The sequence below is a fragment of the Panthera tigris genome, chromosome A3, assembly GCF_018350195.1.
Source record: "Panthera tigris isolate Pti1 chromosome A3, P.tigris_Pti1_mat1.1, whole genome shotgun sequence".
NCBI lineage: Eukaryota > Metazoa > Chordata > Mammalia > Carnivora > Felidae > Panthera > Panthera tigris.
In genome coordinates, this window is record NC_056662.1 from 120,370,556 (window position 1) to 120,397,281 (window position 26,726).

The window sequence follows — 26,726 nt, forward strand, 5'->3', positions numbered from 1 at the left end:
CCTGTTTGTTTGATTTTTTTAAGCGCTGGTCATTGGTATGAATGTGAGGACATTGATAGCTGCACGGGCATATCTGTTGAGAGACTCCTCCATGAGTCTCTTGGACTCCCACATCCTGCTGAGTATGTCAAGAGTGCAAGGCCCTAACCACTCTTCACCGAGGGCATTTCTCAGGGTTATGTTCCAGGAAGCAACCCCAAAAAATGAAGTAATGTCTCCCTTCAGAGCAAAGAGCGAGCTTTCTTACTGCTTGCTATAAAAAAAGGTAAGTTCCCTGAACTCAGTGTTGTTGCCCTATAATGCTGCTCACCACATGTGTGACACCCATCTGGTCCACATCACCCCTGTAGGACTTGGGGAGAAGGACAACACAAAGGCCACCCTTTGGGCCATAGTCAAAGTATTTGATGGGCGTTCCATACTCCCCACCATCTGCAGGCATCTGATTTTGTTGAACATTGGAAATGGCCTTTCAAAAATCAACTCAAGGGCGCATGGGTGGCTCAGTTGGTTAAGCGTCTAACTTTGGCTCAGGTCATGATCCCATGGTTCTTGGGTTCAAGCCCCACGTGGGGCTCTGTGCTGACAGCTTGGAGCCGGGAGACTGCTTTAGAGTCTGTGTCTCCCTCTCTCTCTGACCATCCCCTGCTCACACTCTGTCCTCTCTCTCAAAAATAAATTAACACTTACAAAAATCAACCAAAAAAAAATTTTTTTTAATCAACTCAAAAAGATTTTTGACTCTGTCTCCCTTCCTTCCTCCTAGTCCACACAACTTAGTATGGACAATGAATGCAGTCATCTCCAGAAAGGGTTCATCTGCTGTTTACCTCCAGGGTGACGATCAGAACAATAAGGGTGGGGAGTTATACAACCTATTTTGAAAATTTAGTATTCCATCCTGTCCATGATGCATCTTTCTTTCCCCTAACGGCAACTGCAGGCCAACCTGGTTGGCACACCCTTCAGGTGTCCCTGGGGAGGGAACATCTTACACAACTGGCATCAGGTCTTAGACCTTTTGCAGTTCTTGACATTATCAAGCAGCAAGGTACAGTTTTCTGAATTCTGAAAACATGCTATCTGGGGCTTTCCATGTAGATCTACCTACAGATTTTGGAGTCAGTCCTCATGCCAATGATTTCTCCTTATAAATCAGCACATTGACTTCTGGATTTTATAAGTCAGTCATGTGCATTATACACCCACTCTCCACAGCTGTCAAGCTGGGGTTTTGAGCCTGCAAGGCAGAAGTTCTGGCCCTGGCCCGTGGTAATCTCTCAAGTGCTAGAGGCCATCACGAAGCCTCTTGCCTGCTCACCAGCTGGTCAGCCAGCCTTTCCTAGACACATACTCACTGCACTGCTAGGTGCCTGGGGGGCCCTTTTTGTAAACCACCTCAAGGCAAATGCCTCACTACCTAGAGCCATCATATATAGACCTGCCCAGTTACTTCTACAATTCTTATTATAAAGTTCCAGCTGTGTCCAGCTATTCAGAGAGACCCACCAAAGTGACCCTTTGGTGTAGCCACACAGTACCTGCAGAGGTGTCCTGGCCAGATGATCTTCTGGTCCAGGGGTCTCCAAACTAAGGAGATTTGTGTCCTGGTGGTCCACAAAGACTTTAGAATGGGCACACAGGCGTGAATGGATTTAAGTGATTAATTTTTTACCAGACCCTCAACTTCCATACGTACTTGCCTAAAACCGCTGTGGTTGAGGAGTCCTGTCAGCTCTAGCTTCCCACCTCCCCTCCCCAAGCACCCTTCCCCCAGTACACAAAAGGAAGGTATGCTCTCATTCAGCCCCAGTCTTGCCATGATGCTTGGCTTGGAGTACAAAAACTGCAGTGTGCCAGAGGAAAGGAAAACTCTCAATATTTTTTAACGTTTTTAAATCCATCCTCTACTGTCAAAAAATATATGTGGAGAGATCCATGAGAATAAAGTAAAAAGCATTAGTGAGAAATAGTGAAAATCTTTGTGTCATAATTGTTCTATGAGAGGAAGGCTTTATGTCTTACCTATATTTCTTTTTTTAATGTTTATTTATTTTGAGAGAGGGAGGAGGGGAGAAGCAGAAAGAGATTGGGGGAGAGAGAATCCTAAGAGGGAATGAGATCAAGATCTGAGCCGAAATCAAGAGTCAGACGCTTAACCGACTGAACCACCAGGCGCCCCTAGAAGGATTTGATTTTTAAAAACTGTCGTAGCAAAAGTGTATTGAGGGGTGCCTGGGTGGCTCAGTCGGTTGAGCGTCGGTCTTTGGCTCAGGTCACGATCTCGCGGTTTGTGAGTTCGAGCCCCGTGTCGGCCTCTGTGCTGACAGCTCGGAGCCTGGAACCTGCTTCGGATTCTGTGTCTCCCTCTCTCTCTGCCCCTCCCCTGCTCATGCTCTGTGTCTATCAAAAATAAATAAAATGTAAAAAAAATTTTTTTAATCTGAAAATCATTTTTAAAAAAGTGTATTGAAATTAACATTTTTACTTTCCAAATCCTTTGTGAGTATATCAATTTTTTTATTTTTTTAATTTTTTTTTTAATGTTTATTTATTTTTGAGACAGAGAGAGACAGAGCATGAACGGGGGAGGGGTAGAGAGAGAGGGAAACACAGAATTGGAAGCAGGCTCCAAGCTCTGAGCCATCAGCCCAGAGTCCGACGTGGCGCTGGAACTCACGGACCACAAGATCGTGACCTGAGCTGAAGTCCGACACTTAACCGACTGAGCCACCCAGGCGCCCCTGTGAGTATATTAATTTAAACAAGAGGCCTTAGGGTGCCTGGGTGGCTCAGTCAGTCACAGCTCAGGTCATGATCTCACAGTTCAAGGGTTCAGGAATTCGAGCTCGTGGAGCCTGTTTGGGATTCTCTTTCTCTTCCTCTCTTTCTGTCCCTCCCCCACTTGTCTTTTCTCTCTCTCTCAAAATAAATCAACTTTAAAAAAAAGTGCCTCTAAGTGAAAAAATAGTAGATATAATTAATAATCATGTGATAAATCTTCACAAAGCTTTGTTTGTATAATTTCAGAAGCTAAGATCCTGAACAACACTTAGGGGTGGGTAACAAATCCTTTACAGGTTGATTGGTTTCCAAGTCTTTGCTTTCAACAAAATTGAAAAAAGACCTAATTAAGTTGCCAGCTAATCTTTGAAAATAATTTTTGATGATAGATCATTATATAGTTTTTAATCATATAACTCAGAGGTATTCAGAGAATTGGCTGACATTTCTATAATGAAATTTCTCTTTCCCATCTAATTTATGCAAATTAGATTCCTCAGAGCTTGTCTATAAAAATGACAAATAGGAAGAGAATTTATGTTGATCCCAGTCTCATTCCAGCAATGAGTAATATTCATCCACAGACATAGTAATTACTTGGAAAAATTCAACCCCACCAGTGGTCATTAAGAGATGTCTTTCCAATAAAATTCTACTTTTCATGTTCAATAATTGTTAATATTTGAAATAATACTTATAATAATATAAAAATTCAAATAATGTTTTGATCAATTGTGAACTAATAATATTGTAATAATAATAAATTCCAGAAGAAATGTAACACTCACAGCCCTATGGTCACAGGAAATAACTTTTTAAATTAATGTCAGTTTTTGTACACATTTTCTTGCAGATAACAATGATCAATAAAGCATGAAATGCAGCAGTATATAATTCTATGAGAAAAGTAGAATGGAATATGAGTACAAGAAGAAAATTACATTTTAAAGCTTCTAACTGTTAAAGAACTGTTTGGGGCATTTTTAGTGGATGATCGTAGATATCAAATTGCTCTGAAATCTGGATTCTACTTGATACATTTAAAAGCCTTATATGAGTAGAGCACCTGGGGGGGCTCAGTTGGTTAAGCATCCAACTCTTGGTTTCAGCTCAGGTCACGATCTCACAGTTCATGAGTTTGAGCTCTGCATCAGACTCTGTGCGGACAGAATGGTGCCTACTTGGGATTCTCTCTCCCTCTCTCTCTCTACCCCTCCCCTGCTTGCATGCTCTCGCTCTCAAAATAAATAAATAAACCTTTAAAAATAAGTAAATAAAAGCCTGATATGAGTTTTAAAATGTTAGTATTTATGACCAGAAATCATATCTTTTACACTATTTACATTTAAGATTAAATATTTTAGATATTGCGGTGCCTGGGTGGCTCAGTTAATTTTGTCTCAGGTCATGATCTCATGGTTGTGAGATCAAGCCCTGGGTTAGGTTCTTCACTGGGTCCTGGGCATGGAGCCTGCTGAAGATTCTCTCCCTCCCTCTTTCTCTGCCCCTCCCCCACTCATTCTCTCCCTCCTTCTCTCTCTCTTTTTCTCAAAAAAAAAAAAAAAAAGGAAAAAATATTTTAGGTATCAACTTTAAAATGTGAGCGGGGACAGACACATAGTTTTTGAAAAAGTTTTGTCTGTTCGAGACAAAATGTGAAGACCACTGCCCAGAGTAAGAAGTGCCTTGGGCATTGAGTCACGTGGATGGGTGCCCAGGAAGATGGCAGGGGCAGGTAGCCAAAAAGCAGACCCCAGAAGATGGAGGCAGAGGACTCCACCAGGCTGACTCCAAGTCTTCTCTCTCCCAGAGCCTGCCTAAGTCCCTGCTCCTAGGATTTGCTCCATCAAGCTCAGTGTGGAGTCCGCACAGAGGGAGGGGAGAAAGAGCCCACAGAAAGGCCTGCAGGCACAAAAGCTGCATGAACAACCTAGACAAGAGCTGGCCCAGCTCCTCCAGGGAAGAGGGTCTGCTCCAGAACCCTGAGTCACCACTGAGCTTGGTCACCAGAGAAGCTATTGCCTCAAGGTGACTCAGCAGCACTGTGCAAAACCCTTTGAAGGGGCCGGGAGCCTGCTGGACATCTGGACGAGATTCTTCCAGGCCCCCAACCCCATTTAACTTCAGCAGCAGCAGCAGCAACTGCACCTCAGATCACTTCCTCCACCCCATTCCTAACGCAGAAGATCTTGTTTGTTCTGCCAAAATAGAAATTTGGGGGAGACTCTTTAGAGGCCAGCGATATGGGGGATTGTGAAATACTGCCACTGCAAAAATTCCACCCAATCCCTACATGTAGCTCTTCACAGAAAGGGAACTAGAGCAGGAAAAGTTGCTTTAAGAAAAGCAGCTTGTTCTGTGGGGTGGCCATCTTCCTCCAGCAACAACGAAGACTGGCACTGGACCCCGGACCTGTCTCATCAGACCCACTTACTCACCCATGTGCCCCTCTTTCTGCGAGACAAAGCCAGTATTCCAGCCCTCAGTAGCCAGCAGCATTTTGGGACTCTAGACATCTAGACATGGGCAGAGCTGGAGCCCACGCTGCCAGCAGCAGTGGGAGATCAGACACCCAGCCATGGTTTTGCTGCCTGGCAGGAGTCAAGCTCAGTATGTCACCATCCCCGAAGGGCTCCTCATGCTCATGCCCATGCCCATCCTGGAGGACTGACCCTGCCCTAGGCGGCAGCTATCCCGAAGGCCTGGCTCACTGTTTTCTGGCCGTTACACTGCATGCGTGAGGAAGACCCTCAACCCCCAGAGACCCCTCCTGCTAGCCCTGCCCTGTCACTCAAAGCTAACTGCTGACACCAACTCAGGCCTCTGACTGCCCTAACCTTCATCTCTAAGCCCCTCACCGATGCCCTGACACACTCTAACCTTTAATCCCAATGTTGATGGGACCTGCCCCCCATGGAGACAACTGTGGACAATTTTTATCACCAATGTGAGGCAGAACCAAGCTTCTCAGAGCAGTTCCAGCTGCTTGTCCTCATCCCGAGAGGAAACTGTCCTTCGGTCCTTCTGCTGGGTCCCTCACAGGCAGTGGAGGAGACCTTCCTGTTCCATTCATCAGCTACAAAGAGGGAACAGAGCAGCCCAGCCATCTGTCCTGGGGGCTGTCTGTCCCAGAAGCTCCCTAGACTCTTAGCTCCCCACCCTCTGCTTTTTTTATTTTCTTAAGTGTATCTATTTATTTGTTGAAAGAGAGAGAGAGAGAGAGAGAGAGAGAGAGAGAGATTCCCAAACAGTCTCCACCTTGTCAGTACAGAGCCCAATGCAGGGCTCAAACTCACGAGAAATGGCGAGATCTTGACCTGAGCTGAAACCAAGAGTCGGATGCTTAACTGACTGAACTAGCCGAGCACGGCTCCTCACACTCAGTGCCTTCTGTGACCCAGGGCCCACCTGACCCTTGGCTTGTCTCTCATCACACCCTCAATACACTAGATGGTTTATCTTTCCAAAGCCAACCCTATAACTTCCCTCCCCTGTGCCATTGCTGGCTCAGCATATTCTAACCTGGGTTGCTGCCACAGGAGGCGTACAAGAGGGGCTGAGAGGGCTCATCCCTCCTGGCAGTGGGGATGTGGGCACAGCTGCCGTTCAGTTGGCCAGACTATTCAGAGCCATCTCCCTGGCGACCACGAGCCCCAAGGAGAAAATTGAGATGGCCTAGACGCTGGGTGCCACAGCGGGGTTTGGTTATAAGGAGGACTTCTCTGCAAAGAGGCTGAAGGCCATGCAGAGTACAGATGTGCATGTTTCTGCAGTGGTTTGTGCATTTGGAGGAAAGGCCAAACTGATCCTTACTCCCCAGCTCAAGGGAGCTGTCTTTTGTCCTACCTACTCTTCTTCCATAATCTTTTCCTCCTCTTTTCTCTCTTGTATTGGTTACCTATTGTTGCATAACAAATTGCCCCCAAACTTAGTGGCTTAAAACAGCAAACATATATTATCTCACAGTTTCTATGGGTCAGGAACCTGGGAACAATTTAGCTGAGTCCTCCAGCTCAGGGTCTGGTGTGGTTACAGGGAGATATGGTTCATTGAGACTATGAGTGTAGCATTCCAACTCAATTTTTTAAAATTTAAATGTTTCATTTCTTTCACATAGTTCTACATATAAAGTGCTTATTCTTTTTTTTAATTTTTTTTTTAACGTTTATTTATTTTTGAGACAGAGACAGAGCATGAACGGGGGAGGGTCAGAGAGAGGGAGACACAGAATCTGAAACAGGCTCCAGGCTCCGAGCTGTCAGCACAGAGCCTGACGTGGGGCTCGAACTCACGGACCGTGAGATCATGACCCGAGCCGAAGTCGGCCGCCTAACCGACTGAGCCACCCAGGCGCCCTATAAAGTGCTTATTCTTTTTGTATTTTGTATTTTTTCCCTACCTCCCATGAGGTAGGCACTCTCTCCCAAAATAAGATATATAAAAATAACTCCATATAAAAAGATTCTGTATCTTTTTTCATGCTCACATGACCATATAAGTATGTGTATAGCCATGTATATGCATATATGGACATTTGCCATTGTTTTACCAAAATGTTACTCTCATTAAATGAATGTTTCACAGAAATCCCTCTATGTCAACTGCTATATCTCTAAGGCATTTTTCAAATGGATGTATGGGTTCATCATTTATCCAGCCATTCCCTGAGTAATGGGATTTATTTTGTTTCTACATTTTTTTCTCTATGATCAATGCTGCAAGAAACATTTCTCTACATATGTCCTTATATACTGGCATTTATTTCTATAGAACAAACACTTCAGAAACATGTACTATACTGTCATTGTTATCATTATCATAGTATTGTCTGACATCTGGTAATATACTTACTACTGTTTTTCATATATTTCTTGGCCATTTGATATAGATGGCAAGAAGAGGGACAGTAGCTGATGGGCATTAAATTTTTTTTTTCTATTTTATTTTCTATTTTATCTTATCTTATCTTATCTTGTCTCATCTTATCTTATCTTTTGAGAGAGAGCATGAGCAGGGGAGGGGCAGAGAGAGGGAGACAGAGGATCCGAAGCAGGCTCCACCCTGTCAGCGGAGAGTCAGACATAGGGCTCAAATTCACAGACCGTGAGATCGTGACCTGAGTCAAAGTCGGATGCCCAACTGACAGAGCCACCCAGGCACCCCTGATGGGCATTTTTGTAAAACAGAAAGCTTTATGAAAAAACATAATTTGGGGGTGACTGGGCGGCTCAGTCAGTTAAACATCAGACTCTTGATCTTAGCTCAGGTCAGATTCAAGCCCCGTGTTGGGCTCCACACTGGGCATGAAGCCTACAAAAACAATTTTTTTTTTCTAATAACCTTCTTGCAAGAGGTGTGCTCAGCAGAGGGATGTAAATAAAGAGATAAGATTTTGCAATTGGCAGGAGAGACATATACAAGACAGCTTGCTGTAGTTAGAGCCTTGGACCAGGACCCAGAAGATATGAATTTGATTTTTGGCTCTGACACTCACTAGCTATGTGCTCCTTGAAATCAAATTAGTCTTTCTATATCTGAGTTCCTTTCTAGTAAAGTGTTATGAAGATCCAATGAGGATGCATGTGAAGAGGTTGTAAATTATAAGGCACCACAAGATGTTACCTAACTTGTTTTTGTACAAGCACACACATGTGTATATTCTTCTAAATCAGCGCTTAACGGGGGGGGGGGGGGGGGGGGGGGGGGGAGCAATTTTGACAGCCCCTCCCCTCCCCAGAGGATGTCTGGAAGCATTTTTTTATTGTCATGACTGGATAGTGGGTGAAGACCAGGATGCTATTAAACATTGCACAATGCACAGGGCATTCTTTCAAAAATAAATAATTATCTAGTCCAGGGGCGCCTGGGTGGCTCAGTAGGTTAAGTGTTCAACTTTGGCTCAGGTCATGATCTCAGGGTTCCTGAGTTCCAGCCCTGCATAGGTTCTGTGCTTACAGCTCCCAACCTGGAGCCTGCTTCAAATTCTGTGTCTCCCTCTCTCTCTCTGCCCCTCCCCCACTCACACTGTCTCCCTCGCTCAAAAATAAACATTAAAAATTAAAAAAAAAAAAAAAAGATGTATCTAGTCCAAAATGTCAACAGTGCCAAATCTGAGAAACCTGATGTAGCCTATTTATACAACTTTAACCAGTCAAAATTGCCTCCCTGGGCAGCATCTTCCAGGCGCTGCTCCCTCATCCCCAGGAGGAAGAGCAGAAGTGGTAAGGATCCCAGGACGGCTTTTACCTTCCCCTTTCTCCAATCCTCCTCAATTCTGTCAGCTGCACCCATCTTGCCCAACCATACTCAAGATGCTGGCCCTACAGCGTCAGTGAGTTAAAAGCCTGGCCTGGGTGGAAAATGGACCGATCGCCGGCCAAGAGACTAGTTCTCTAGAGAGAAGGAAGTTTTCTCTTTTGGAAGTGAGACTATAACAGGATTTCCGGCCAACCGAAGAAAGACTAGTTTCCGAGGCTCAAATGAATAGAGAATCTGATTCGCTATCACTATCTTTGCAAGGTGGGGGAGAAGGAGAAGGAAGAGGAGGGTTGGTCCAGGTCAGTCCCACCCCTGGCGCTGTCGGGAGTCCAGTCGTCCTTCGCGGTCGCGGCCGAGGCAGTCCCGGACTCCAGGGTTCTTCCGCTCCAGGGACCCGAGGGAGCGCAGGACCGCGCCGCGCGGAGCAGCGGAGAGCCCGGCCCCAGTAAGTGTCCAGGAACTCACACCCGGGAGGGTGAGGCGGGGTGGGGGTGGGTTCCAACTCAGAGGGAGCGCAATTTGCCTCACGCTCTTCTGTGTCTTCCCCCTACGCTGCCTCCTAGCCTGGACAGCGCCACCTTGGCCTAACCAGAGTCCTCTGCAGGGGGTCCGTGTGCGGGAGGCTGGGACCTCCAGGGAAGGAGCGCGGGGCACGGCGCGGGCCGGACGTCCTGGAGACCACTTTTTAAGGGAAGCCGCTGGCCGGCAGGGGGCGCTGCAGCGTCGGGTTAGGCGCTGCGCTCTCGGAAGGACCTCGGGCTCCCTCCCTTGCTTCTACAGTGTCCTCAGAGAACATGTTAGCTGTGCACTTTGACAAGCCGGGAGGACCAGAAAACCTTTACTTGAAGGAGGTGGCCAAGCCCAGCCCAGTAGAAAGTGAAGTCCTCCTGAAAGTGGCGGCCAGCGCCCTGAACCGGGCAGACTTACTCCAGGTACCCAGGGGTCAGGGAGGGGCTTCGGGGCCTTCGAGAAAGATTCACCAGACAGATAAAAGGAATGACCTATGGCACTGCCAGTAACAGTCTTCATAATATGTCTGCAGAATGTGTGCCGGGGGTTCTAAGACAAAGAACCATTTAGCCTCCTTTGTTTCCACAATATATAGGGATATTTGCAAAGCGGCATCTACTCTGTGTTAATCCATTACCTGCTCAGGCTTCCACATAAGGAGATGGGGACTACCATTTGTTGAGCGTGTGGGGTGTGTGTGTGTGTGTGTGTGTGTGTGTGTGTGTGTGTGAGGCCTTGCTCTATCTCATTTACTTTTCTGGCAACCCTGTTTACCATTTGTATTATACAGATAAACTGAGAGTCAGAGAGGTTAAGCAATACTCAGAACACTAATAATCAGGGCAGCTGTAATTCAAACTGAGGTCTGGTGTGGCTCCAAAGTTCTGCATTCCTTCAGCTCTGAGGGTCCTGGAGCTAGCAGGGGACTGTACTCTAGGAATCTTCTTTTTTCTGCTCTTTGAAGCACTAAACTGAGACAGTTGCATTGATTGGGGTAATTGAGAAATGTGTGCCAGAATCACCTGGGCCCCTTTTCCAAAATAAACATTACCACAACCCAGGCATATGTACTTTGAAAAAGCTCCTCAAATGGTTCTAGTGCAGTCTTAGTTCAGCCCCTCTGGTCTGAAACCTCCAGTCAGAGGCTTCTGAGGCTTGCAGTGAGTGAGTACAAAGCCTGGCACTTGATATATGAAAACTATCTTTAAGGAGTCCACGGTTTTGTTCCTCGTCCTGCTACTGATTTACTTTGTAACTTTGGACAAGGCATTTCCCTGTGCAGGTCTCAGTTTCTCTCTTTGTAAAACAAGGCGTTTTGATGAAGTAAATAGCTAAGGACCCAACCACTTCTGACATCCACCTATTATGTGACTTACAGTATCTGAATTACTTCTCCTGTCTCCTGTGCTGACTTAGCAAAACCTGACTTTATCCTATTTTTTCTGAGAAAAAGAGGGGCCATTGGAAGAGAGCCAGGGATGGTGACACACACATTTCTGATCATGCTCACCACTTAGTGCACCCCTCTTTCTGCAGAGACAAGGCCAGTATCCCCCACCCCCGGGAGCCAGCAGCATTTTGGGATTGGAGGCATCTGGACACATAGCAGCGCTGGGGCCCGCCTGCCAGGGGCACTGGAAGATTGGGGACCCAGTCATGGTTCTGCTGCCTGGCGGGGGACAGGCTCAGTATGTCACTGTCCCTGAAGGGCTCCTCATGCCTATTCCAGCAGGACTGACCCTGTCCCAGGCTGCAGCCATCCCAGAGGCCTGGCTTACCGCCTTCCAGCTGTTACATCTCTTGGGTGAGGAGGCCCCCCGCACCGTGCTCGCTCCATACAGTGTGGCTTAGTTACTTCCTGACTCAGCCACCTCAAAACCCAGCAGCCCTCAGAGGCAGCTTTGGCCTGGCCACTGAGTCACACCCAACCCCAGCACCCCACCCAATGTACTGCCGGTAGTATCAGGTCCTCATACCACGTTAGCAATGGCCTGATGTTGAGGCTGAAAATCATGGTTGGTAGATGGAGCCTGGAAAGCACTGGATAGAAGGCCTGTACACATCTTCACACTGTAGGCCCACCAGTAGTCCCAGCTGCTCACAGTCCTGCCGAGCTTCTCTCTGTGAGCCTGATGCAGCAGAAGGGGCTATTCAATCAACTTTTATTCTTCCCAATCTCTCTGATGGGAGGGAGCCTAAGAAGACTTGGTCCCTGCCATGAGGGAGCTCAGTGAAACTGGGAAGACCAGTCATGCACATAGAACCATAGAGTTCAGCAGGTGGCCCTGTCTCTAACTACAATAGAAACTCCAGATGGCAACAGTTAGCGTGGGTAAGCGCGGTCAGAGAGGGCTTTCTGGAAGAGAAGGACTTGAAGGGTGAGTAAAGTTGAGGTGGACAGAAGGCAGGCCAAGGCAGCTTAAGAGAGTGTCAAGGTGAGATTGGCTGCTCCACTCAGAGTGAAGGACAATGATTATTATCTGTGACAGATGAGACTCGGACTGGGTTGTAGCGGCCTTGAGTGGCACCTTGTCTGGACTGGATGCAAAAGCCAACTGAGAACCACTTTACATTTTGAGGAGAAAGTGACATAATGAAAGCTCCATTTCAGGAAGAGAAGCCTGGTGGTTGTCCATGGTGCCTGGATCACTGAGACCAGCTGGAGGCCAGTTTCAGACTAAAGAGGGACTGGCTTCAGGTGGTGACAGTGGGAAGAGCAGTTACTTCTTACTTATTAAGGTATATGTCAGAGATGTGCATCTCGGTATTACTTCATAAGTAAAATATAGATGATGGATGTGGCTGCTAATAGCTGTTTCAAAAGGTTGTTTCCCACTTTGACAAGAGGCAGGAAGACAAAAAAAGAATTGTCGAGCACTCTGAAGAGAGCAAGAGATCTGGCATTCGGTGGTCCAGGGCCAGGCACATGTGGCAGAATATGCCTGCGTGGGGAATGTGTAACACTTGCAAAGTAAAGAGAATGGTTCCTGTACTTTGTGTCACAGGACACGTTCAGGCTGGAGACTCTGTGCTAATCCATGCAGGATCAAGTGGTGTGGGCACAGCTGCCATCCAACTCGCCCGGATGGCTGGAGCCATTCCTCTAGTCACAGCTGGCTCCCAGCACAAGCTTCAGATGGCAGAGAAGCTTGGAGCAGCTGCTGGATTCAATTACAAAGAAGAGGATTTTTCTGAAGCAACACTGAAATTCACCAAAGGTAAACAATAGCTTCTGCAGCTCAACAGGAATTTCAGAGGTGATTAAACAAAATCCTCACCAGCCTGAAGGTTGCCAGTACTCTGGATCTGTCTTGCCTCTGCTAAATGCCCAACAGCTGCCCTGGCCAATTTCTAGTACTCTGGTGTTTGACCTCTGGAGACAGGCAGACAGTATTTAGGACTAAAATGTTTCTGTGTGCATTCTTGTAAGTGATATGATTCCTAGTCATTTTAAAAACTGGATAAACCAAAGAATTGGCCCGGAATTATCCAGGACCTCTTCTTCCAAGTCACTCTGCAGTGAGTTACCAGGAGCCCAAGGCAGAGACCAGTTTAGTGCTGGTCATAGGAGGGGGAGGATGGTAGCTCCCCAAATGGGTAAGCCTCTGTATTCCAAAGCCAAATCTGTATATTTTGGGGTCGTCCCTTTTCCATTTTGAGTCGAAAAGGAGAGATGAAACCAAAGCTAGTAAAATGATTCAGACAACCCAGTACAGACACTTCATAATTTAGATGTGAATTAGCCTGCTCTGTAGACTGGGTGGATTTCCCCTGTTCTTTCTCTTTCATGCTTGGGTGCCAGTGGGTTCTATACTTACATGGGGATCAAGAGAGATACCAGGTCATGGTGTTGCCCCATTTCCCTCTCGCTGTGGCTAGGAATCATAAAAGATGAACTATAGCACACATGTATGATAGAATTCAGCTATCTAAACTCCATTTACAGCAATGTTTCTTTGAGCAATGTTTCTAGTTCTAACCTATACATTGTATACATGTACATATCCATATATTCACAAATATACCATGGAATCTTACTTTGCACAAAGCTTTCTGTGTCTGACTAGCACTACAAATCTGTATTTCATGTGAAAGGTGCTGGAGTCAACCTTATTCTAGACTGCATAGGTGGATCCTACTGGGAGAAAAATGTCAACTGCCTGGCTCTTGACGGTCGCTGGGTTCTCTATGGTCTGATGGGAGGAAATGACATCAATGGACCTCTACTTTCAAAGCTACTTTTTAAACGAGGAAGTCTGATCACCACTCTGCTGAGATCAAGGGACGAAAAGGTGAATGATGAATGAAAAGAAAACATGATTTGATTGCCCAGAAAAGTGTGATTTGTTTACATAACTACAAAAAAGTTAGATCTAACACATCTTCTGTTAGCCCATGTAGAAACCTGCCCCGCTATGGATAAATAAGTAATCATTTTCACAGAACTAATTAAAATTGGTCAGAACTCTCAACATCTTGGAAAGAAGGTAACTAATCCCTCACATATTATTTAACCTTTGTAACAGAATGAATGAAGCATTGACAATATTAGGAAATAGGGGTTGTCTCCAAAGGCAGAACTCTTCTCAGTGTGATATAAAGCCGCTTAGGTGAGTAAGGTTAGTTAAGGCTGGACCTTCAACATATTATATATTACTGAAACCTTCTCTGTGTGGCACTTTAGCAGGTGCCAGATTTGGGAATGTTTCCCAACCTACGTTTTCACACCTGTGGGATAGCAGAGCTTAAACATCCCTTTTGAACTCAGCCTATAGAAGCCCGTTCTGTGGCCCAACTCCTGCTTTAAACCCTTAAGAACAGTCCTGTTGTCTGTGCCACTAATATTTTAGTCCAGGATTCCGTCTTTATCTGCTACAGAAGAGTGGTTATACATTTAGGGGCATGCACATACAAGCTGGTAGTAAAGGAGTTAGGTACCCCTGTGTGCATTTTCAGATGTGTACACGTTTCAGAGAGAGCACAAAAGCTAATAAATAAGCAGGATGGGGAGTAGCAAGGTAAAGCCTCTGTCTAGACTGACGGTCTCCTTTTCCTTATTTTAAGTACAAGCAAATGCTGGTGGAGGCTTTCACAAAACAGATTCTGCCCCACTTCTCCACGGAGAGCCCACAACGTCTAGTGCCGGTTTTGGACAGAGTCTACCCCGTGACTGCGATCCAAGAGGCCCATGCATACATGGAGAGCAACAAGAACGTGGGCAAAATCGTCCTGGAACTGCCGCAATGAAGGAGGAGGGGGTAGTACTCAGGCCTTCCCAGGACAAACTTGGACAATGTTCACAGTACGCAGGAAGGAGATCGGGTGCGACTCCTGGCCGCCCTGTAACCCATTGGCCCTTCCCCGGCCTCGTCAACTGACCCGTGTAAAGCCAATCTAGGAAAATAAAAAGAAAGTAGAGCTAAAGGGCGGCCCTCTCACTTCGGCGGCCCCAGATCGCTGACTGAGGCAGCCGGGGCGGGGATGAGGTGGGGGTCGGGACTGGCGTCGCCGCAGGCATTACAGGAGTGCTCAACTTCAGGGTAGGGGGTTCCGGGTACGGGGACAGGGTCGGCCACAACCCCACCTGCCACAACCCCGTAAGCCCAGCTTTGCCCAGCGCTGAAGGACTGGGCCCACACACCAGTCCCCGGTGACCGCCGCGCGCGCCCCATAGGGTCCAGGCCCCGCACCCTCCGGCCAGCTTCCTTTTCTCAGGGCTGCCGTGACAGGAACACCTCCCCTTCTTAAGCCCAGGCCCCGCCCCTTCCGGTGCACAGCTCAGCCCCGTCTTGAATCCTCACCTTTCAACTATCCGCCCCGCCTCTTTGTCATCTCAGGCTCGTTTTGCCCCGGAGTCTTTTCGAAAGGGGATATTACGTAAGCACGTCTCGGCGTGAGACGGCGATATTCCGGCGTGTTTTAGAGCTTCCGGTGGTGGATGTTGATGTCCTGCGTTTGACGCGGTGTTGGGGTCTTGCAGAGCAGCTCCGGGGGTGTCCGGAGGAATTCCAGTGTCTGCTGCGGTAACCTTATCAGCCCGCCAAGATGGCGATGCAAGCGGCCAAGAGGGCGAACGTGAGTATCGGGGCCTTCTGCCAAAGAGGGGGAGGACTTCGCTGTTGGAGTTTCTCAACGGCGTGGCGCTGTGTATCTTGCCCTTCCTCGGTCCCCGGGCCAGGGTAGCCCACAATTTGCTATCTTATTATTGGGGGTTCCATCTTAGCCCCATCCTTACGGATATGCTCCCTGAGCCACGTTTCCGCGTCCACTCCTTTTGAGAGTTCTCTCGGTCTCTTATTCTGGTGTCAGCGATAGTGTTAATCCTACAGCCTTTGTTGCTTGATCTGCACCTGCGAACTGACGACAGGATCTTCACCCAAAAGTCAAAAGCACAGACGAGTCTCCAGTAAATAACCTAATAGCTCACAGGCAACCAGAGCCTGGGATTCTCCTCAAGTCATGGAGCTTTGTGGATCCTTGATTAATGTTTTAACTCAATGTTTTTGAGCACCGACTATATACCAAAACTGCGAGATAAGAAACAACTGAGAAGTTATATTTATTGAATACCTACTTTGTGCCTGACATAGTCTACACATTGTGGATACAACAGTGAATAAAAGCGTTCTTCTGTTTACATTCTGTTAAAGAATGGGGTGTTATATGGGAACCTAAGAAAAATAGTCCCAGGGGGATGGTAGGTCAGCCATAAGGCTGAGAGATATAGTGTAATGAAGACATAATTAGATATGGTGAGATGCAGAATTTTGGTAACCTTGATGATCATCTTAGCGGATGAAAAGTTGGTTGCAGTGGGATGAAAAGAGGATGAAAGTTAAGAAAATGGAGACAGCTGTTTCCACAAGTTTTCATGTCAGTAGGAAGCAGAGAGATTGGATGATGGTTGATATCTTCCCTCTTTCAAGATGTGTGATACGAGGTGTATTTGCATGCCAGAGAGAATGATTCAGTAGTGTGGGGGAAACTGATGATGTGGGAGAAAGATGAAGTAAGTTCAGGAGTTAAGGTTTTGAATAGATGAAGGTTGGCATAGTAATGAGAGGGAGAGGGGTGGATATGGATGAATTTAGATTGATGGGTTTAGTGATATGACTATAAGGTATTTACCATTTAGTCATATATTTTTTCAATAAGGAAGAGCCAAGATCATCTCCTGAGATGGGCAGGGAAGAGGTTACCGCCCAACTCAGATGTTAGAAGGAGTGGTGGTGGTAAGGCTTGAGGAGAAAAGAGTAAGTGTGATACAGTGTCTTACAGAGTGAGAAAGCAGATGTACTAGAGACGTGTATTATAATTGGCAGTGCTGATTGTCTATTTGAAGGCAGTCTTGAATTTTAAATCTAAAACTTTATTATACTTACTTGTTGACCATTTGTCACTACTACTAGTTTGAGGGCAAGGAAGAAGTATCTTCTTTTTCTTTCTTTCTTTTTTTTTTTTTTTAAGTTTATTTATTTATTTAGAGAGAGAGAGAGAAGGGAACCAGCACGGGAGGGGCAGAGAGAGGAGACAGGATCCAAAGCAGCCTCTGTGCTGACAGCAGAGAGCCTGATGTCATGACCTGAGATCATGAACCTTGAGAACCTTGAGATCATGACCTGAGCCAAAGTCCACTGCTTAACCAATTGAGCCACCCAGTGCCCCTCCTCTTTTCCCTTTTATACAGCACTTAATTTAATGTCTGAAATAGTTGCCAGCTTAATAGTTTTGAGCAAATTAATATCCAATGTGTAGTTGAATATGTTAATAACACAGGAGTGAACTCTGGATGGGAGATTTATATTGAAGAGTCATCCACTTACTGTGGAAACCATGTGTTGTCGTTAAGAGACCAAAGAGAATGTGGACTTAAGGACAGTATACAAAGGTAAAGAAACGTCTGGGGGCGCCCGGGTGGCTGAGTCGGTTAAGTGTTCGACTTGATTTCATTTCAGGTCGTGACCTCGTGGTTCAGGGGCTCTATGCTGATAGTGCGGAGCCTGCTTGCAATTCTCTCTCCCTCTCTCTCTGCCACCCCCCCCCCCATAAATAAATAAATAAACTTAAAAAAAAGATAAGTCTAAAAGTAAAATTCTGTTGAAGAGCATATGTTAATGACAAGAATGAGAAGAACTAGCCAGACAGTTGGGGGAAGCCAAGGCAATAGTGTCATTGTTGTCAAGAAAGTAATAGTCAACAGTGTCAGAAGCCCCAGAGACGTTAAGTGTGATGAGAATTGAACACTGCAGTGAAAAGGTCTTAGTGAATAAGAGCATTTCGTCATAGTGCTGGGGTGGAAGCTAGGTTGTGGTACGTTGATGAGTATCAGTGAAGGAAAGAATATGAAGTAGTGAGTATAAACTATCTTTCCAGATGCTTGACTGAGAGGGGAAAAAAAACAAAATAGGATAATAAGTAGAGAGCTAATAAGTTCAGGGAAGGCAGAAACCTTGTCTTTTTTCCTTCACTGTTTAATCCTAATACCTAGCCTGGTATATACAAAAGGAAGGTGCTCAGTAAATATTGATGAATGAACAACGAGGGATCCAAATAAGTATTTAGTTTTGTGTAACAGTTGGCAGGACATAAGCAGCTGCTCATTGGAGGAATAGAAGAAGGTCATAGTGAAGGGAACACTAAATTCAAGAGGGAGAAGTTATTAATGTAACAGGTTCTTTTTTTTTTTTTTTTTTAATTTTTTTTTTTTTTACGTTTATTTATTTTTGAGACAGACAGAGACAGAGCATGGACGGGGGAGGGGCAGAGAGAGAGGGAGTCACAGAATCGGAAGCAGGCTCCAGGCTCTGAGCCATCAGCGCAGAGCCCGACGCGGGGCTCGAACTCACGGACCGCGAGATTGTGAGCTGAGCTGAAGTCGGACACTCAACCGACTGAGCCACCCAGGCGCCCCTGTAACAGGTTCTTAAAAAGACCAGATTGAGTCATCAGTGGGAGTTTTATTGTATAAGAAACAGGAAGAGTTCCCTTCATTCCCCTATGTGTCTAAGGCATTGTGGACTTTTAAATGAGGTTGGAAATCCGTGTTTAACTGCACTGCCTGAAAGCGTACTCCCTAAAACGAGAGCCCAGTTGATTTTCTGAAAAGCATGCTATTTTCAGAAAATAATTTCAGATTATAATTCTTATTATTTTTTAATAATTCTTATTCTTGACTATTATGTTTTTTTGTTGTGTTTTTGTTTTTGTTTTACTGTGAGAATTTATAATTATGAGAAGTTTATTTTAGGTGGTAGCACTCCTGCCCCTGATTACAATAATAGTACATATTTCTCATTTTAGATTCGACTTCCACCTGAAGTAAATCGGATTTTATACATAAGAAATTTGCCGTACAAAATCACAGCTGAAGAAATGTATGATATATTTGGAAAATATGGACCTATTCGTCAAATTCGAGTGTGAGTCTTACTGAGACTTTTGAAATGTCATTTCAGGAAAATGATTGTATAATCTCAATTATAGCTGACAACAGGGTCTAACCAAGAGCCTAAAGACTAAATAGATTGGAATCTGAGAAATGAGATTTATTTATTTATTTATTCATTTTGTATGGAAAAACATGAGACCCTCCTGATCCAGCTCAGTGAGAGCCAAGGATAGTAGTGAAATTAGAGAAGGCTTGAAGCAGTAATGAATGGTTTCAGGGGAATGGGTGGGAAAAGAAAGAACTAACATAATAGCGTAACTATTATTTGTAAAGTCAGATACAATACTCTGTTTTTTTATGTCCATTAACTCTAATTTGCTTTGGTGTCTCCTTTACTCAGAATTTCTGAATAAGTAACAAGTAACTGAAAAAAATGATTTTTTTTCAACTACAGCTCTTTTTTCTTTTTCAGCTGTAGCTTTCTGTTGAAATTTATTTATTTTTTTCTATTGAAGATTTAAAAAAGGGGAGAATCGGGGCACCTGGGTGGCTCAGTCGGTTAAGCGGCCGACTTAGGCTCAGGTCATGATCTTGCGGTCTGTGAGTTCGAGTCCCGCGTCAGGCTCTGTGCTGACAGCTCAGAGCCTGGAGCCTGTTTCAGATTCTGTGTCTCCCTCTCTCTGACCCTCCCCCATTCATGCTCTGTCTCTCTCTGTCTCAAAAATAAATAAACGTTAAAAAAAATTTTTTTTTAATAAAAAAATAAAAAATAAATAAAAAATAAAAGGGGAGAATAATTGCAACACGAATTCGTGTTTTAATCTAAAAATTGGTGTTCATATCTTCAAATGGTATTTATTGAACATCTACAAAATGCCATTTATTGTAACAGGTGCTTTTATTTCCATGACCAGTACTACAGCCCTGTGTGGAGTTGATACTCTGTTTCACAGGTGAGACTATTTTGAGGCCCACAGAGTACAAGTACCTTTCTAGATTCACACAGCTATTTAGTGATTAAACTTCTGATTCTAAACTGAATATTGACACTACTCAGATTCATAGCCACTGACATTCTACTTACCTAAGAGTCCATTTGGAAGGATTTCTTTTTATTTTTTTCCTTAAGTTTATTTCTTTATTTTTTAGTAATCTGTACACTCAGCATGATCCTTATATCAAGAGTCTCATGCTCCTCCCCGACTGAGCCAGCCAGGCACCCCTGACTATCTCTTCCTTAATAAATTTTCCTTAATGACCTGAGAGCTTCTTCTTGGCTTTTAACATTCTGTGAGATTTTTTTCTTTCCTTTCTTTTTTTTTTTTTTTTTTTTTAAGAACTCTTTGAGATCTTGAGGACTGTCCTTTGAAATGATCACTGTCCCTCCAGAAAGTAAACCAAGTGCTAGCAATACATCATCATTGGTACTCAAGTAGGGATAGAAATGAAGTGTTATAGACTAGCCATTCTCTTTAGGAAGTCTCAGTCTTCTGGATATTTGGTGAAAGCTTTGGGCCCTTTCTACAGAAGAATACAAAATTTTGCATATGATTTCAGGGGGTACATGAAACCTAGGTTAAGAAACCCTGTCCTAGACATACAAGAATGCCATACAGAAGATCCCCTGACTTGGAGGTCAGGAAACAAGATTCTGCTTCAGGCCCTGTGACCCTGGACAAGGTGTCCCACTTTTTGGTTTTCTGTACCCTCACATGTAAGGTAATCTAGTGCCTTTCAGTTTTTAACATGGAGGCAGTATGATAAATTTACTGAATTGGTTGTAAGACCTAAGTTCAGATACTAACTGGACATTTGCTAGTTGCGTATAACTGGGCAAAATATTTAACCCCTCTGAGCTTCAATTACTTATGAAACACAATCTTCCTAACCTGTGTTCTTAAAGGAATTCTAGTAAGGATCAAATTAGATCATTCCTGTGAAAGCACTTTGTCATGGAGTATTTCCTTCTCGTGTGTGTTAGCCACCCCTCTCTATGCTCCCACAGCACCTTCTGTGAACATCTCCTAACAGGTGATTTTGTTGTTGTCTGTGTATTTCCTGGTCTCCTGCCAGCCTGTGAGCTCCTAGGGCAGGTACCATATATATTCTTTTCATTTTGTGTTGACAGCTGTTGTGCCTGATTCATGTTCAACACCCCAGTTATCTAAGTAAATGAATAATATAGAAAGTGGTTGTACTTGACTTTGAAAGTGTTATAAAATGTATCGATGGTCCACAGTGAGATTAGAGAGAGTTTCAGAAAGCCAAGGTAAAAGGACAGATAATTAAGCAGTGGCATGTGTAGAAGGCTGCACAGTAGCTCAGGGCCTTTGTACTCTGCTCCCTCCATCTGGAATGATTGTCACCTGGCTCGTCTCCTGTCTGGCTCCTCATTCTTCAGGTCTCAGCCTCATCGTCACCTTCTCAGAAAGGTTTACCCTGACCACTCTAGCTTTAAGTAATCCCCTGTCCTCCCATTCATCTCTGTCTGCTTCCTTAATAAGATTTCTTGTCTGTAATTATTTCTTTATCTTTCTCCCACTTGAATAAAGGTCCTTGAAGGGAGGGATGATGCTTGTCTTTTTCACTATTATATTTCCAGTGCCTGTCATACAGAAAGAACACAGTATATATTTTGTAAATTTGTATTTATTTTTTTGAGAGAGAGCAAGGGGAGGAGGGGCAAAGAGAGAGGGAGACAATCCCAAGCAGGCTGCACGCTGTCAGCACAGAGCGTGATGTGGGGCTCAAACTCACAAACAGTGAGATCGTGACTTGAGCTGAAATCAAAGAGTCCCAACGCTTAACCAGCTGAGCCATCTAGGCACCCCAAGAACACAATATATATTTGTTGAATAAATTCATAAAAGTTTGGTGTACAGGAACTTGGGTCTAAATTAATAGATTAAGAAACAGATGTTTTTCTGTTCCCTAGCTGTGTTCATGCTTTATCACATATTTGGCACCTAGCACCAGGGTGACCAACCTTCCCAGTTTGCCCAGGACCATGGTTTCTGGGATGTGGACTTTCAGTGCCAAAATCTGGACAGTCTTAGGCAAACTAGGATGATTGATCAGCCTACCTGGTATATAGCAGACACTTGGTGCTTTGAACTTTTTACTGCTTCTCTTCTATTTTTTTGAAAAAATTTTTAATGTTCATTTTTGAGAGAGGGAGAGAGAGCGTGAGCAGGGAAGGGGTGGAGACAGGATCTGAAGAGAGCTCTGTGCTGACAGCAGAGAACCTGATGCTGGGCTTTAACTCATGAACCTCTAGATCATATCCTCAGCTGAAGCTGGATGCTTAACTGACTGAGCCACCCAGGTGCCCCTGGTGCTTTGAACTTTTTAAAGCTCTTTCATACCTTTTACCTTTTTCGATTATTAAAATGTGTAAGGTGTAGGGCAGGTGATACAGCCTGATAACGTTATTTGACACATGAAGCAACCGAAGCTCAAGAGAGGTTGTCACATGATTAGGTTTTCTTATTCCTACTCTAAGATTTACCACCAATCAAGAGAATAATGTTGGCTCAGTGCCTACCCTACAGTAGGTATAAGTACATACTTTTAAAAATCAAAGTTACAATATGGTTAAGATACTAGGTTGTTAATTAGGAGCTGGGACACTTGAGATGAGAATCTTTAAAATGGGGTTAGTGCCCATCCCTATTCTAGTTCCTAAGATGTGAGAGGAAGTTGTTTTGTTTTGTTTTGTTTTGTTTTGTTTTGTTTTGTTTTTTAGCTTCCAGGAGAAAGGATGTATGAGAGAATATGTGGGAGAAAGTAGACCTCCATTTATCAAATGCTCATTAGCACTTGTTGGGTGCATGGTGTGAGAGTAAAATGAAATATAAGGTCTTCTTTGCCCAATTAGCAAGAACTAAAATATTAAGGTTTTTTTATGTTTTTATTCCAAAGGAAAAATAGACATTTTGGCAAAACCTTTGGAGCAGTGTTTTTTTCTTTGGGTATTCCCCAACTTTCATAGCTAATGCATTGCTCCCCCCCCCCCCCCCCCAGTTAATGCATTATTAAAAATTAAAAGTGAAAAGTTGGACCACCTGTCTGGCTCAGTAGGAAGAGCATGTGATTCTGCACGTTGGTTGTAGAGATTACTTAAATAAACAAACAAACAAATTTGTTTTAAAAAGGTCCAGGGGCACCCTGGTGGCTCAGTTGGTTAAACCTCTGACTCTTGATTTCTGCTCAGGCCTTGATCTCGCGTGAGTTTGTGTGAGTTTGAGCCCCACATCAGACTCTGCGCTGACAGTGCAGAGTCTGCTTAGGATTCTCTCTCTCGTCTTTCTCTCTCTCTCTCTCTCTCTCTCTCTCTCTCTCTCTCTCTCTCTCAAAATAAATAAACTTAAAAAAAAGAAAACTTAAAGAGGTCCAAAAGTTGTTAGACTATCCCCAGAGAGTAAGGACTATTACAAAATCCCTAAGCATTCAGTGACACCGGCACCCTCCCACCGCCCCAGCACCCTGTATCTCTTCCTAACCCTTTTATAGGAAGCATAAACTGTGACCGGGGCCCAAGACTGTAGCCACATCCTAGGTCACATTTAAAGAGGTACCTCCCCTTCCCATGGCCTGCTACCTTTTCTTGACCCTCTGCAGGGACTATGGCAGACGGAGAGGCAGTCCACAGTCTTAAACCTTATTCCACAGTTGGCACTGGGTGGCTAGAACACAGATGGAAGGGTCCATCTTTATCACACTGGGAGCATAAGCTGAGTGGGACCTGTGCCCACTGCCCCCACTGACAAGCACATGGCCATCTGCTGCCTGCAGTTTGTTGCTCTTCACACTTCCCTTCCTCCCCGCCGAAGGAAGCTGGTGAGGTGAAGAGAGGAGGTGGCAAGGAAAACTTACACAAGCAGCAGCTCCGAATCCATGAGCAAGGTCCAGCTTCCACTCCCAGTGACCTTCCAGCATTCTCCTCTGGCAGGCAGATAATCCCAGCCATAAGCACACGCCCTCCCTCTGGTCTCTGCCAAAGCCGAGCCCTTCTCCCGAGCCAGACAGGGCTGTGTAATGCATGAAAGTGCATACATTATTAACGTACGTATGAAAAGCTGGGAGCTGACTACCGCATTTTAGAAAGGCAGTGAGTGAATCTTCTAAGCGGGAGAAACCACGTTAACGCGACATTAGAGAACATCCTTTCCCAGCCATAAAGGATTAATGGCTGTCTGTTTTCCTAGATAGCATAATTTTGCCATCTTGGTAGGGGCTTCCCTCCAACCCCACCCCGCTCTACAGACACAAAATAGGTTTTATTTTTATGGATTTGGTAAACCTTAGTAGAATACTGCTCAGAAACATGGAGACGGGCTTGTCTTGGAGTATTGAAACTAACAGTGAGATAAAAAATCAAAATCTTTAGAAACAAGGGACTAGTAACGGGGTAATAGTGTGGTAAATAACTTAAGTACTCGTTCTGCTGCGTAAATGCACACTAAGAAAAACCTCATTCTAGACTTTGATGACTGACTAATAGGAGCCATCACCCCTAAGTACGGTACTTTTCAGCTTGAGACTGGGAACTGGTTCTTAGTATGGGAAGTAAGAAAGACTGGAACAGTGTACACGGAAGACCGTGACAGTTTCAAGCTGGTTCTTTGGTAGCTGCAGCAGTAGTCCTGACAGAGCAAGTTCAACCTGTAGCTGTTTTACTTAAAAACAAAACAAAAATTACCTCAATTCAAGAAATAGTAGGCTTATCCAGCATACCTATCTATAATGTTTATTTCCTCTAATGGTGTTCAGGTTGATCTCAAAATACTTAAAACTTCAACTTACTCTCCTTAATCTTCTCTGGTTAGTGGTTTAAAAGACAGTTGTTATTCAGCTATCAATGCTCCGGTTAATTTTTTTCCCCACAGTATTTATTAGTTTATTTATAAAGAGAAACTATTCGATAGCCCAGTATTCATGTTTCATAGTTCAGGAACACAGGTCAGTGACAAAACTCCATGGAACTCAACCCAAAGAAATTCTTTATATTCTAAAATCACTTTGCACTCTGCAAGATACCAGTCTTCTTCGTCCCTTTAAAATCTTTCATGGAATCGTAATTTGTGTAGAAATCTCCATATCCTTCTTTCTTGGTTTGGCCATAGCAAACTTAAAGAAAGCCACAACCCCCAGGGAATGCTCTCACATATGAAATCACAGGTGCTTGGCCAGAAGGCTTCACATCTGAGGTTTTGTCAAAGACTGGAAGTCATGGTAGTTATTCTCGACACCAACCTCAGACCCGTTGTCCTTCCTAACTCGGGTAAATGTGTATTTTAATTAAGTCTGATTTCACGCTGCAGGGGGAACACACCTGAAACCAGAGGAACAGCTTATGTGGTCTATGAAGACATCTTTGATGCCAAAAACGCATGTGATCACCTTTCAGGATTCAATGTTTGTAACAGATACCTGGTGGTTTTGTACTATAATGCCAACAGGGTAAGTATTAGTCACTGTCCTCATCACCCGGGGAGCCCATGTAAGAATTAGTGTACTGTGGGGCGGGCGGGTAGAGTGTACTGTGTGTTCTTTTCTGGCTAGTGCTATTGGTGAAATTCATTTCACCTACAGGTCAGTAAGTTAACTTTGGTGCTTACCACATTTTCAGGCATTTCAGAAGATGGACACAAAAAAGAAGGAAGAACAGTTGAAGCTTCTCAAGGAGAAATACGGCATCAACACAGATCCACCAAAATAAATGTTTTCTGCATTTTCATTTTGGACTAAAACCCATGAATAACCACCATCACCCTTTTTTTGTTTTTAAATTAATACTGAATGTTGTGATTTCTTAATTGAGATTCAAAACAACCTGCTTGAAACTTTGATACCTGTTAGAATATGTTATGTGAATAAACTTGTAGCTTTTTGTAAAACATGTCAGTGTTTTGTCTTGAAATTTCCCCTCTTATTTGATCCCAGAAAAAAGACAAATCCGTAGCTGAACCGTATCAAGAATTGTTTGATGGTAGGTGGTCATAGATACCAAGCTTTTTTTCTTAATGTTTATTTATTTTTGAGACAGAGGGAGAGCACAAGTGGGAGAGGGGCAGAGAGAGAGAGAGAGGGAGGGAGGGAGACACAGAATCTGAAGCAGGCTCCAGGCTCTGAGCTGTCAGCCCAGAGCCTTACGTGGGGCTTGAACCCACGAACTATGAGATCATGACCTGAGCAGAAGTCAGATGCTTAACCGACTGAGCCACCCAGGTGCCCTGAGACCAAGCTGCTTTAGAGCAGAGACTTTTCTGTATTCTTAATGCCTCTGGTGTCCAGCCCAGTGCTTAACCATCGTGGGAAATTTCTACAGTGCTGTCATTTATTGAATGTTAACAACTCAGTGAAGATAGGTATCTCCATTTTGCAGATAAGGAAACCAAAGCTCATTGTGTTGGTTGAATGAATAAAGTGCTTACGTAAAAAGTTGCTGCAACATCAACCAGTATTAACCACGCCAATACATTTGAATAATACTTGCTTTACAGTTAACACCTTTGTCAATATGGGTACCCTGTCCTTGAAACAGAAGTCAGTTCTATAAATGGCCATTCAGGTGACAGCACATTGTTAGAGATCTGAGGGTGAGCTTCTTGGGTAGTGGTGTTGGTTGTTACATGTCTAAGACTGTATTGTGTAGTCTTTCCCTTTGGTTAACAAGTGTCTGTAAATATCTTGGACCTTCCCTCATAGTATATGTTTGCCATAAATGGAGTATTTAATGCTTGTTCTTATATGCTCCCACAGCATGGAAATTGTATGGTTTTAC

At 44.4% G+C, this 26,726-nt stretch overlaps 3 protein-coding genes across 4 annotated transcripts in view; 2 read left to right on the forward strand and 1 right to left on the reverse strand.

Moving 5' to 3' along the window:
- The first annotated feature begins 81 nt into the window (after positions 1–81).
- On the forward strand, positions 82–15,303 carry TP53I3 (tumor protein p53 inducible protein 3). Of its 2 annotated transcripts, none has more exons than XM_007080728.3 (7): positions 82–265; positions 9,304–9,487; positions 9,823–9,974; positions 11,089–11,356; positions 12,558–12,770; positions 13,648–13,844; positions 14,617–15,303. In XM_007080728.3, coding segments are annotated over exons 2-7 (1,014 nt in total). In that variant the 5' UTR covers positions 82–265; positions 9,304–9,486; the 3' UTR covers positions 14,800–15,303. The 2 variants fall into 2 exon arrangements, with proteins under 2 accessions (XP_007080790.2, XP_042838333.1); XM_042982399.1 differs by having other exon boundaries at positions 12,597–12,770.
- Positions 15,304–15,365: 62 nt separating this feature from the next.
- Positions 15,366–25,839, forward strand: SF3B6 (splicing factor 3b subunit 6). Its single transcript, XM_007080727.3, has 4 exons — positions 15,366–15,627; positions 18,853–18,971; positions 25,264–25,402; positions 25,572–25,839. The coding sequence occupies exons 1-4, from the start codon at positions 15,598–15,600 to the stop codon at positions 25,659–25,661; spliced, it is 378 nt and encodes a 125-aa protein (XP_007080789.1). The 5' UTR covers positions 15,366–15,597; the 3' UTR covers positions 25,662–25,839.
- The window catches only part of FKBP1B (FKBP prolyl isomerase 1B), a 42,255-nt gene continuing 31,163 nt past the window's right edge, over positions 15,635–26,726 (reverse strand). Inside the window, exons 4-5 of the mRNA XM_042982404.1 lie at positions 23,816–23,970; positions 15,635–15,909 (exon numbers count right to left, since the gene is read on the reverse strand). Of these exons, the coding sequence (XP_042838338.1) occupies positions 15,876–15,909; positions 23,816–23,970 (189 nt within the window). The 3' untranslated portion in view covers positions 15,635–15,875. The remainder of the gene's footprint in view (positions 15,910–23,815; positions 23,971–26,726) is intronic.

Coding starts and splice junctions, on each gene's coding strand:
- TP53I3 (XM_007080728.3), top strand. Junction 9,975..11,088: donor ACCGGGCAGACTTACTCCAG/GTACCCAGGGGT, acceptor CTCTTTCTGCAG/AGACAAGGCCAGTATCCCCC. Junction 13,845..14,616: donor TGAGATCAAGGGACGAAAAG/GTGAATGATGAA, acceptor CCTTATTTTAAG/TACAAGCAAATGCTGGTGGA.
- SF3B6 (XM_007080727.3), top strand. CDS start 15,598: ATGGCGATGCAAGCGGCCAAGAGGGCGAAC. Junction 18,972..25,263: donor CCTATTCGTCAAATTCGAGT/GTGAGTCTTACT, acceptor TTCACGCTGCAG/GGGGAACACACCTGAAACCA. Junction 25,403..25,571: donor TGTACTATAATGCCAACAGG/GTAAGTATTAGT, acceptor CCACATTTTCAG/GCATTTCAGAAGATGGACAC.